This window comes from Cydia pomonella, chromosome 18 (genome assembly GCF_033807575.1).
Source record: "Cydia pomonella isolate Wapato2018A chromosome 18, ilCydPomo1, whole genome shotgun sequence".
Lineage (NCBI taxonomy): Eukaryota > Metazoa > Arthropoda > Insecta > Lepidoptera > Tortricidae > Cydia > Cydia pomonella.
The window spans coordinates 670,723-683,590 of NC_084720.1; the positions used below are offsets into that span (position 1 = coordinate 670,723).

Here is a 12,868-nt window from a genome sequence, read left to right on the forward strand (position 1 = left end):
TGGGGCGGCAACGCGCATGTAGCATACATGTAGGTCCAGGCGTACATAGGCTACGGAGACTGCTTACTATCAGGCAGGCCGTATAGTTGTTAGCAACCGACGCGCGACGTAGAGTATGGCACGATTTTTGGTAGGTACTTACTTATCTTTTTTATAGAAAATAAAACATTAATCTAAAATTTATATTTTCTTGGCAAAAGTAATGTCATTCAGTGAGGACATTATCCACGGAATCTTATGCATTTGAAACACCGTGGGATTAAGTGTGATTGTAAATAATGAATTATTTATTGTTATGTTAATAATGATGAAATTGATAATTCAATGTATATATTATACCGTATTTTTTGACATTTAGATTTTATTATAGACAGTTATTCTATTAGACTAGTATTTTTATACAATTTTGGTGTTTGACGATCCTTTTGTGAAATTCTTGTTCTTAAGTTTGACATACCTAAAATAATTAAATCTTTTTTGAGAACAATCATAACTGCATCAATAAATTGCTCTGATATTTAGATTAAGATGATATTTGTAAAATTTGACGATTTAAAAGTGCTTGTTGCTAGGCCTATTTGAATAAGAAATATAATATTGACTTTGACAGTCATGGTACTTACCTTTGCACTAACTACCATCTGCAAAACACTGCACTTGCATAACAGTTAGATCACATTTCTTGGTGAAACCAATAATAAAACGTGTAAGAGTATACGTCATTAGTCGGTTAGTGTGGGAGTGTTCGATACATGTTTTATTTCTCGTAACACGCTCAAGGCGCCTGGAAAGGTCGACGGGCAATTGTTGCTTACGTCTGATACCTTTGCGGCAGGCGCGCCAATTATATTAACTAATGGAATAAATTGAACATCTAGCCCCTGGGGTCGCCAATTAGTTTCTTCAGAAGTACTGTTTTTGAAGTAAAATGACCATCGCGGTCCATTTCTGTTTCTACTTGAGTTAATTAAATAAGCAGATGTAATGTAAACCACACAATAGAGGATGACGGATGTACGAGTGACAGACTCTTTTTATTATCTTTTCACCACACCAGCTGGTTGATTGTTCAAAAACTGATGAGAAAATTGCGTTTTATCCACATGTGTGGCAAAGTAATCTAATGCAAATTTTAAGTTGTTTCCTTATGTGGGCCGCTTGAATTGACCTTTGAATTATAAATTTGAATGATATATTTAATAACGTTCATTTGGATTAGTTATGGTTTGATTTTGTTTGATATTTTATAGGTTTTCTCGCGTTGTTCTGGTGAAAAATTTCGTGTTTCACTCGTTAGCAGAGTTTAACCCTGGTGCCTTGAAACCCTGGTAACGCTCAATATTCCATTTTGGAATCTTTCGCTTGCTCGGGTATCAATATTAGCACGAGGGGTAAAACAACAGTTTTGCCCCCTTGTAAAACAAATAACTATTGTCGACTATCGATAACTAACGCGGCAAGTGTAATAAATATAATAAGTAGACAAAATATTAATAACTTGGAAGACATTCTTACCAGTATATTACATAAATTAATAAACAATATTTTGTCTATTTTTTTTGCAGTATTACAGCTGCAGCCAACTGCATTTTGATGCAGGAAAAGCCAAAAAGGTAATTTTATCGAGAGTAGTCGACTGCAATACTGAGACAATGTAGATTGCATTGCCAGATTTTTGTCATTTTCGGCAGTAATGTCGCGCTGCAATACTGCAGCAGTCTGAATCAGAACTGTACAACAAATAACTATTAATGCCGTAAAGTTGATTATTATCGCTTTTCCTTCTAAACTCGTAAAATATGTAGCATTCTAAATATGTTTAGCTGAGCTGTTGACAAAGCTCGACAAAACAAATTATCACATAGTTTATGTTATTATTATGAAAGAACACAGTGGATCTTGTAAACAGACATACAATGGCGTTGTTTACAGTTTAGGCATTCCGCCGTCGGCCGTCGGAGGCATTTTCGGGAAAAAACACGCACGTATCAGACGCTCTTTTTGCGATTGAAATTAAGATCTATTTTTTTTTAAGCGACTATTAATTCGGGGCGCAAATTTTCTATAACAAAATTAAAATGACAGTTGAAAATTAAGCAAGGGCGTTGAGAATTGAGATCGAATTCCAGTTTGGAGTGCATGCAATTACTTAATTTAAGAACGTTTTAAGAAAACTGCGATATACCAAGAAAATAAGTAAAACTACTCTTTATTTTCCGTTACGAATGAAATTATTAATAAAGATATTAAATAAAAAAAAGACAAATCTCAAAAATTCTAAATAAGGCATCGAATAGTGCAATATTGTACGGTTTGTAGTTTTTAAAGAAATCACGATTCAGTTTCGTTCAGTGTTATTATGAGGCGCTAACAGAAGCCAGTGAAATGAAAATGACATGACAATGAAAATATTGATTTATATGGGGTTAACAAATAAATACAATTCGAAAAACACGCAGGTCTAGTCAAATGCAGAAGAGGAAAAAGCGAGGAAAGGATGCAATGAGCTCGAATATAACGGATGATCTTTGCCGGGTGTGTGATGGCAGGATAGAATGTGCACCTACTGCGATCCTTCTCATTTCCCTGGTGCACACATTATATGGGTATATCGGCCCGAAACCAGACTACTTTGGAAAAAACAGGTAAGTTCAATTCAGTTCAAATATACTTTATTCATATAGGCCTAGCGACTAGCACTTATGAATATTTAGTATTTCACATATACTTATATTTTTATGTTGCCATAATATTATTGAATTATTATACAGATTGAATTTAATATTAAGAAATTCACAAAAAGATCGTTAATCATAAAAATGTATAAAATGATTAGACTAAAATCTAAATGTCAAAAAAAAAAACACAACAAAGAAGTACATACATTGGAATATATAATCTATTTCAAAACAAATATAATTTATAAATGAATCATTTCGAATCACAAATTAATCCCACGTTGTTTTATCATTCAGTGTAGTCTTGTGTGGTATAATGAGCTTCAGAAATAAGTACTTTTCAGCAAAAAATTATGAGCACGTGTTTTGTTATATCGGCTAAAACTGATTTTTTCCTAAAAAAATCGACATTCGAAGTTTTATAATATCTTATCGCCAAAGTTACTCATAAAGACAGGTATTTTCTTAGGAAAACTTGAGTTTAAGCAGATAAAACACGTGCTCATTATTTTTTGCTGCTTTCAAACATATACTCAAACCATGCAGCCATTAACTAGCAAGTTGCTTGAGCATCACTTTCTATAGGAGTTAGAAGATTTAGTAACTTTTTAGTACTTTGAAGGCCATTTTCTCCTAACAGGTTGAGTTTAGGCAGCCAAAAAAATACGTGTCCGTTATTTTAGACTACTCTATAACATATATCAAAATGAATCAAATCGGAGTCGGACAGTTGGGTACCCTTCCTTGTTAGTCAATTTGTGTAATAATGTCTTATAATGATACATCGTGTCATTCACGTAGACGCTTGCCTTGACTCGTATTATAATGTCATTAAAGGTTAGTTTTGACAAATCTGCGCGTCATCGAGGATGACACGATTATAAAAGTCTCAATGAAAGTGTACACTTGTTGCAGAGCTAACCTAACTCGAAAAGAGAAAGCGCAAGAAAAGTACCCCCAGTCAAAGTACCAGGAACCTTACAACCTTGAGTACGACTTTGTAGTGGTGGGTGGGGGGACGGCGGGCTGCGTCGTGGCTAGCCGGCTGTCAGAGAATAAAAAATGGAAGGTAAGTGGGTTCAAGACGCGAAGGTAAAAGTAACCTTACTGCGGAGGCTTGAAACCGGTTTTTAAAATACCGGTAAAGACCGGTTTATATCGGTTTTCCTCCGAACGTTTAGTCGTAATCAGTTGTATAGGAGCGGCCAAGGCGCTCACAAATATCTGAACACGCCTCAATTGTCAAGGCGTTAGAGGTTGGTATAATGCAAACCAAATCCAATAAAAACTTTATTAAATATTTATCATTTTAAAATCATTAGTTAAAAGTGAATTCTAACAGCCAACATGAGATTAGATACATCTTAAAATTTGAATCTAATTACCACTCGAAATAAACGTCAAATTTGACATGTCGTTTAGTTATCGAACTTTTAAAGATCTTTCCAAGATCTTAAACGTGTCTTAATCATTCTTTGAATCAGGCCAAATGTATTCCTAAAACAATTTAATCAAGTGCGTTGGCAAAATATTCGTCAATTGTCTAGAATGGTCTTAGATTACTACTCATGTGGATAAAATCCAACTTTCTTATCAATTTTGGATGAATAAAGAGTCGTTACCAGTTGGTGAGATGAACAAGAACTCCCATGTAATTCCTCTTAAGGCAGAAAAAGCTATTTTTATAAAGATCTTGTGACCTTCCACATGCAGTCGATAATCAGACGAGGCAGCCTCACCGGGTGCTCGAGATTATCGGCACTTAACGTTGCCCTGTTAAGTGGCAACGCATACGAGAATGAGTTCGTCTTTGAAGTAAACCCCTAGTTTTCCTTAGAGGGTAATTACACAAAAGATCCTATGGGTCAAAGTGGATCTACAAAGGGCCCCGAGAAACATAAGATAAGTAAAGACCTTCAGAAGTTTGTTATGCACTTTTCAGTTTGTATTGTTCACCACACAAGCACGTAAAGGCTCTTTATTCTTTAATGAGAAAAAGTTGCATTTTATCCACAAGAGTGAAGTTATTTCTTCGCGATGGTGTGGTGATAATTGTCCACTCGGTATAGCTAATTTTGTTTAGCCATCATGCCTTAGTCCTTGCAACGCTCATGATTCCAATTTTTATCATTCGCTATACTCGTAGTGCAATTTAGGAATGTTTTGCTTTGTCAGGTCTCAGCACGAGATATTAAACAACAAGTTCCTTGTAAAACAAAAAACTATTTATCAATGACTTGCACTTTGCAGTTTTATAATAGGTATATGTGATCAGCGCGAAATATTATCTAATTTTGATGTTTAAAAATCTCCGGCAGTTAATTACTAATAAATAAATAAATAAATAAATAAATATTATGGGACATTATTACACAAATTGACTAAGTCCCACAGTAAGCTCAATAAGGCTTGTGTTGAGGGGACTTAGACAACGATATATATAATATATAAATATGTATACATACTTAAATACATAGAAAACACCCATGACTCTGAACAAATATCCATGCTCATCACACGAATAAATGCCCTTACCAGGATTTGAACCCGGGACCATCAGCTTCATAGGCAGGGTCACTACCCACTAGGCCAGACCGGTCGTCTAACTAACTACTAAAACGTAACCTTATTTGCAACTTGTTAGGTTTTTTGAAATTGAAGTATGTAGGTAAGTATTTATAAATATAGGTAAAATTACAGTGATGGTACATTTATAAAATATATGTACAGAACAGATTCACTATATTTTTCCATTTTCTTTTGTCCATGTCTTCCGTCACTCGTCACGGCTTTTTGCATGCTCCCACCAGTCGCCACAAAATGACAACATCCACTTGACTGTATTCTAGGAAATAAATGATTTGATATTTTTATATATTTGATGCCTACCGTGTAAACTGTAATTCGTAAATTGCGGGGATCTCGCTCTTTTACGCTCACTAAGACGTAATTATAGTTAGAGTGACAGAGAAAATGCCTGCAATTGACGAACTTCGATTTTTGCGGTTGTAGCCCAGATCGTCTCGGCATCCTGTTTTTTGCCGGCTTCTGCCTCGGGTGATCTGTGGTGCTCACTCGGTCGCTATTTTGGCCCATCTGTCCGGGCGCATGTGTCCCGCCCAATCCACTTGAGCTTGGCGGTCTTTACTTACACCCACCAACCAAAATTTATTGTAAAAAGTTATCGAACATATTTTTCATTTATCATGTTCTAAAAGTGAGTCGTAGTTGTTCTAAAAGTTGTGCAGAAAATGATACGTTTCTGCTCTAGAGCACTGTACTAAGTGCGTTTATTCCTTTTTTTTTACTATAAAAAACTAAAATTTTGGAGAATAGTTTTGTTGTATAATTTTCATTCTTATATTTAACTCCCCATTCCATAAATAACGATATTTTCGCCTGTTCCACCTATCCCTACCGCCTTATCCCCGCTGATAGAGATATGTGGATTTTTACCTTAATTATTGAAAGTACCCTCAAGAAATGCTACTGAAACTTAGCCGTGTTTCTTTTTTATCCACATGTATTTTACTTTGCTCGTATTAGAAATGAAAAGTAGAGTGTTTAACTCGGATGAGAGGCACCATTTTAGTCACGGACTACCTCGACAGAAATAGGTGCCTTTCATCCCTTGGTTAACAATATACCATTAAAATACAGTCTGTAAAGTTCATTTTCCGTATCAGGTGTTGCTGCTCGAAGCGGGCCCAGAAGAGCCAAAGATGGCGTTGATCCCCGGCCTGACTAGCGAGTTCCGAGGCTCAAGCTTAGACTGGAATTACTCCATGAGGCCTAAGAAGGGGTATGTTTTTTTTTAATGCGGGCCTTCAGAGAGTTAAATATGGTGCTGATCTCAACTTCAACATCAACATTATTGAAACTTTTAGAACGCCACTTGACTTTGAACCTTATTCTTTCACTGATACTTATGTGTTAAATATCGTTTCGAGCGATGGCGCCACCACCTTTAGCCGATTCCCGGTAAGATGGCGCCACTTTTTGATACTTAACAAATTTAACACATATCAGTAAAATAATAAAGATCAAAGTCAAATGGCGTTCTAAAACTTTTAATCATGTGTCGAAAGATGGCAGGAAATTTACGGTGGCTAAAATGTTCTTTGACAAATCCACCTCTATTTCAAATTCTCTTTGATAACGATAAGTAAAATTATCTGTAGGTACATCATACAAATAAGTATGACATACACGAGTATAGTGGCAAACCAACCCTTCAAAAAACAGATGATACCCAGTTGTAAACATATCGTGTTCGGCGTTCGTAATATCTAATCCAACCAGTTAATGGCCATTTTATGTCTATCTCGAGGTAATATCGCGTCCATTTTATAACACTCACACGCAAGAATCTGTTTTGAATTTTATACTTCAGTACAATTTGAGTATTAAACAACTGGTTTATAACAATATAGTTATTGGTACGTGTTAATAATAATTCATTAGTTAACTTTTGGAAATGTAGGTTTCTTGAGTCAGACCAATATAAGTTGGCAGCGATTGCAAGTGTCTTCTATGAAAATATGACGTTTACTTAACACTTTCCTGTCCAACAGGAATATCGACTAAGCACCTTTCACATGCGCTGTCTTCGGAGAAGATATCAAACCGCTGCCAACTTATCTTAGTCTGACTCTATTACTACAAAATCGAATAAAAAAAAAGACAACAACAGAATACATTCATCGATACAAATTGCATATATACATTCAAAGGTCAAAGTTTCAAACAAACCTCTTATTAAATTGGTTTCCTGTCACATCAATACTATTTTATAATATCCAATAGGTAATTAAAAGTTTTACACCCCTTCCGTTTTATTATAGAAATCAAACTCTGTTAGCCTTTTATTTGCATATAGGCATTTTATTTGCACAATTAAACAGTATGATAGTAAGAGTACGTAATTTTGTAAATACTGTACTCCAATTTGTGCTATTAAATAAATAATAACTGAATCTCATGATCTCCACAGACAAATCTTAAAGAATATGTCATTACCATTTTCCTAGATTCTGCCGCAACCGCGGCAGCAAAGGGTGCGAGGTCGTCCAGGGCCGCGTGCTGGGCGGCACCTCCGCCATCAACGACATGGCCTACATGCGCGGCAGCCCGGCCGACTACGACGAATGGGCCGTCATCGGCAACCACGGCTGGGACTTCTCTCATGTCCTCCCCTACTACAGATACTCCGAGGGAAATTATGACAAAGACATCTCCAAGAATAAACTCTTCCATTCCACTCAAGGACCTCTAGATGTCGGAAGATACCCACATGCGGATTATAATGTTGATGTGCTGCTAAGCGCGCTAAATGAATTAGGGTATAATTATACTGATATCAATGGAAGAGATCAGTTAGGCTTCATGAGAATACAAACCATGTCGTATTTCGGAGAAAGAGTCAGCGCGTACACGGCTTTTATTGAAGCTATAAGAAATCAGAGAACGAATTTAGATATTGTCACAGAAGCGCTTGTAACTAAAATTAATTTTATTGAGGAAAGCGACAGTATTAAAGCTACGGGTGTGGATTATATTGTAAATGGTACAAAAGTTAAAGTAAGAGTCAGTAAAGAAGTTATTTTAAGCGCCGGTGCTATCAATTCGCCGAAATTGTTAATGGCTTCTGGCATAGGTCCTAAAGAATACTTACAATTTTTATCTATAAATGTTTATAATGATTTAGCTGTAGGTTCTAATTTTCATGATCACGTATCAGTATGTTTACCTGTTATAAAGTTGGGGAAGACGGCGACGACTAAAAAGTTTCCAGATAAATTAAAAGACATATCAATGTATTACAAGAAAAGTAACGGCCCTTTGTCAGCAAATTTTCAAGTGGTGGCATTTTTAGAGACAAACATATCAGACATACTTAATACTGCAGATATCGAAATAAGATTCCGAGGACATAATTCTAATATGTACTATAGTCATCTCGATATGTGCGTCTCTCTGTTAACGCCCAAAAGCCGAGGTCAGGTAATTCTAAATTCTAGCGATCCAGTATTTGGGAATCCTCTGATATACCCAAACTTTTTAAAAAATCCTACAGATGAGAGAAAATTGCTGTACGGAATACAAGAGGTAGTAAAACTATTTGACACTGAAGTATTCAGAACTGCAGAGCTAGAGTTTGACCCTCGGCCCATATTGAACAACGAATGCCAAGATTATGAAAAGGTGTCTGATGAATTTTGGTTATGTATCATACGACATTTCTCGAGCCCTTTACATAATTATGTTGGCACGTGTAAAATGGGCACAGCAGCCGATCAAACGGCAGTGGTTGATCAAAAATTGAAAGTGTATGGCATTAGTAACTTGAGGGTGGTCGACGCATCTGTGATCCCAAAAATAATAAGAGGTTCCACAGCAGCTCCAGTTATTATGATTGCTGAAAAAGCAAGTGATTTAATTAAAACAGATTGGTATTGATTTAATTGTTTTATTTCTAACCTACCGCTTGTTAAATGATTGACCTTTGTTTTCTTTCCAGTCTTTGAGTAGCATCTTTGAAGCCTTTTCTGCGATCATCATTGTTGGTGCAAATAAACTACCACGGACGTGTGTTGGCATGACAGAGGCATCTACAATCCTAAGCCCTTCTATGCCGTGTACTCTTAATTGAAAATCAACTACAGAAGTTGTGCTATTTTCACCCATTATGCAAGTTCCTATAGGGTTACCTAAAGCTTTGGTATAATGTCTCGCGATACAATTCCATTGTTCTCTATTCTTTAATCGATCACATGGAAACAAATCTAACGGTGCAAATTTAACTTCATTCTTTTTCATTTCTTTAGTATCAAGTATTTGTAAAGCAATATCTACACTATCTATTAATGTATCTAAATCTTCGGTCTCTTTTAATAAGTTAGCTTGTATAATCGGCCGACCGTATTTAGGGTTTCTCTTATTAAGCGTAACCTTTCCTTTACTCTTTGGCTTAAGCAAAATGGGATAAACATTAACTAGATTATAATAAGCTAGTGGTAATTGAGTTTCTTCCGCTGCGTGTACACTGATATTGTTAAGAAGGAACTTATCGCTTCTTATGAAATTTCCTTCTAAACTTAGCTCTACATCTGGCGCATTTTCATTTTCATACAACTGTATGAACGCTGACAGCTGATTTATTCCTCTGGAGGCTAAAGTCCCGCTTCTACTAGCAAACCATTTCTTGAAATCATTAATAATGTCATTATCATTGACTGGTGCCACATCGGTTAAAGCAAAAGATAGTCCCCCAGTCGTTACCTGATCTCTGTAATTCAAACCAACAGGCAAATTCACAACTAAACTGACATTCAGCCTCTTCATTTCAGCTTTAGGTCCAATCCCAGACAGATGTAGTAGCTTGACATTATTGATTGCTCCAGCGGTTAAAATGATTTCTCTCTTAGCATATGCCGGTCTTTCCTTTCCCTTTTCTACTTCATAGTAAATTCCTTCTATAGTTTTCTCTTGTTTATCAACTACTATTCTAGTAGCCGTTGCTCCAGTCATTACTATAAGATTCTTTCTATGCCTGACAGTTTTGAGGAAGGCTGTGTTGGTGCTGAGCCTAGTGTTGTTGGAGACGGCGAACTGATTGAGGACGATGGCTTCAGCAGCGTTGGTGTTTATGTCCATGGTCCTAAGGCCCATTTCGGCGAAGGCCGTGGCGAAGGTCTCGATGTATTTGTCAACGTACTTGAACCTTTGCAAACGCATCTCCCCTCCGCGGGAGTGGTAGAAAGAGTTCATCAATACGTCGTAATCACCTGAAATGTAAATAGGTATAAAAATAATCATTTGTACAAAAATCAGATAGACAGATATTAGATAGAATACTCTTTATTTGCACACTTCAGTAAAAGATACAGCTTAAAAAAAACAATTGATTAGTGATAGAGGCAGACAATAGGCGGTCTTATCGCTAAAGAGCGATCTCTTCCAGACAACCTTTGTGTAATTAGGTTACAACCTTACAACCAAGCTATAGGCAAAGACTTGGCAGTGACAATATAAATATTATCCCTACCCCTTAGAAGCGCCCACAGAAAGTAAGACAAAATAAGTTGCGAATAAAACTAAGATGAGAGATGAGTTATAGTTATATAAAAACAACTTAAATAGAGCCCGTCTTGATGCATCTTGTGTACAATTTACACATTAAATACCTACAGGACATTCTTCTCGAAAAATAAATTATTAAAGGACACGATTAATCAAATTCCTTAGCAAAGGACTCTGAAAACCTTACGTTATAATACTAAGTTCAAATATGGAATATTTATTTACGACGACTGGTTTGGCCTAGTGGGTAGTGACCCTGCCTACGAAGCTGATGGTCCCGGGTTCAAATCCTGGTAAGGGCATTTATTCGTGTGATGAGCATGGATATTTGTTCCTGAGTCATTGGTGTTTTCTATGTATTTAAGTATTTATACATATTTATATATTATATATATCGTTGTCTAAGTACCCTCAACACAAGCCTTATTGAGCTTACTGTGGGACTTAGTCAATTTGTGTAATAATGTCCTATAATATTTATTATTTATTTATTATTATTTTATATGATACAATCTCTCGGAGATGATGTGTGTATATCGCAACACTTCTGTTTGTTTGTGTTCTTAATATGTATCTGAATACTACTCAATACAAATGAATAATTTGACTAATTTTTGACTTGAGCTTCGGGTTAATTAGGTATCTGGAACGGAATGCTTTAAGTGCTTTAGAAGCAAGTGCGATTGTTTGCAACATTTCTGGCTAGACGCCAAACTTCTTTGACCGCTTTAAATTTAAAAAACTATTTGTTTATAATGCTACTGCAAACATTTATCTTCTGTTTTAATAACATATTCTGGCTGGGATTTTACGCGATAAGAAACACGCGTAAAAGTAACATAATTATATTATTTTTACTTATAATAAATAAATAAATAAAAATAAAAAAGCCTTTTATTTCCTGCAAACTAAGACTATACATTTTGCCATAGCTAAAAAAAAACATTAACTCTAGATTTATGAATAACACAAACTTTTTTTTTTTTTTTTAGACTAATAGTATTTAAAGTGCAAGAACCCCTCCGCAGGTGAAGGCCTCCTCCAAAGATGCCCATTTCGCTCTGTTCTGGGCTATTTGCATCCAGTTTGGACCAGCTATTTTATTTATCTCGTCCGCCCATCTTGTTCGCGGTCTTCCGTTACCGCGTTTCCCACGTGGGCCTTTCCACGATGTCACTCTTAGGGTCCATCGGCCGTCTGTCAGTCGTGCTACATGCCCGGCCCATTTCCATTTTAGCTTTTTGGCATATTTTAGAGCATCTATAGCTTTTGATATGTTTCTTATTTCAGAGTGCCGTATTTTTTGGATTTTTTTAATATTTAGCATGCTTCTCTCCAGGCCTCGTTGACACGTGACAATTTTTTTCTTTATTTTTGCTGTGTACTTCCAGGTCTGGCAAGCATATGTTAAGCATGGTAAAAGGCAGGACGACATTACTTGCGTTTTAATTTTTATCGGCATATTGCTTTTGAAAATCTCCTTCAGACTCCAATATTTGTTCCAAGTATGTTGAATACGCCTCTCTATTTCCTCGTCGTTGCTCTCTTTTCCGAAGCTGATTTGCTTTCCCAAGTATGTGTATTTATCCGTAAAGATCAGTTTTTCGTTGTCTACCGATATCGTCTTAGCCGTGCTGTTTGTTATTTTTACTTATCTGTATTTATATACAAGTAGTTACAAGAATGATTACGTATTTTCACAAAAAAATATCTAAGGACTTATTTTATAGTTTTTTTATTTTACATAAAACGAATTTTGAATTTTGACTTCGCCCGCCCAACTTCCTTCCTTAGAGTGAGGTCGCAAAGCACGAAGATCACAAAATTTGCGTCCGTTTTTTACTTATGTAAAAACTCACATTATCTGAAGCCAAACAATAGTCCAACAAATTTCTATTCCGACTGTCCTGAACTAGTATAGCGCAGTTTTTTTTATACTACGTCGATGGCAAACAAGCATACGGCCCGCCTGATGGTAAGCCGTTACCGTATCCTATGGACACCTGCAACTCCAGAGGTGTTACATGCGCGTTGCCGACCCTAACACCCCGCACCCTCGTTGAGCTCTGGCAACCTTACTCACCGGCAGGAACGCAACACTATGAGTT

At 36.2% G+C, this 12,868-nt stretch overlaps 3 protein-coding genes across 4 annotated transcripts in view; 1 reads left to right on the forward strand and 2 right to left on the reverse strand.

Moving 5' to 3' along the window:
• Window positions 1-9,275, forward strand: LOC133527733 (glucose dehydrogenase [FAD, quinone]-like). Its single transcript, XM_061864882.1, has 6 exons — window positions 1-130; window positions 1,566-1,613; window positions 2,460-2,645; window positions 3,594-3,747; window positions 6,365-6,480; window positions 7,709-9,275. Exons 2-6 carry the CDS (start codon window positions 1,594-1,596, stop codon window positions 9,135-9,137), a joined length of 1,905 nt encoding a protein of 634 aa, XP_061720866.1. The 5' UTR covers window positions 1-130; window positions 1,566-1,593; the 3' UTR covers window positions 9,138-9,275.
• Window positions 1-12,868, reverse strand: part of LOC133527635 (protein prickle) — a 681,722-nt gene that overhangs the window by 331,702 nt on the left and 337,152 nt on the right. The gene's annotated exons all lie outside the window — the stretch shown is intronic.
• LOC133527681 (glucose dehydrogenase [FAD, quinone]-like) overlaps window positions 9,132-12,868 on the reverse strand; it is a gene marked incomplete at its 5' end in the record, with an annotated part of 21,237 nt that continues 17,500 nt past the window's right edge. Inside the window, one exon of the mRNA XM_061864799.1 lies at window positions 9,132-10,465. Within this exon, the coding sequence (XP_061720783.1) occupies window positions 9,159-10,465 (1,307 nt within the window). The remainder of the gene's footprint in view (window positions 10,466-12,868) is intronic.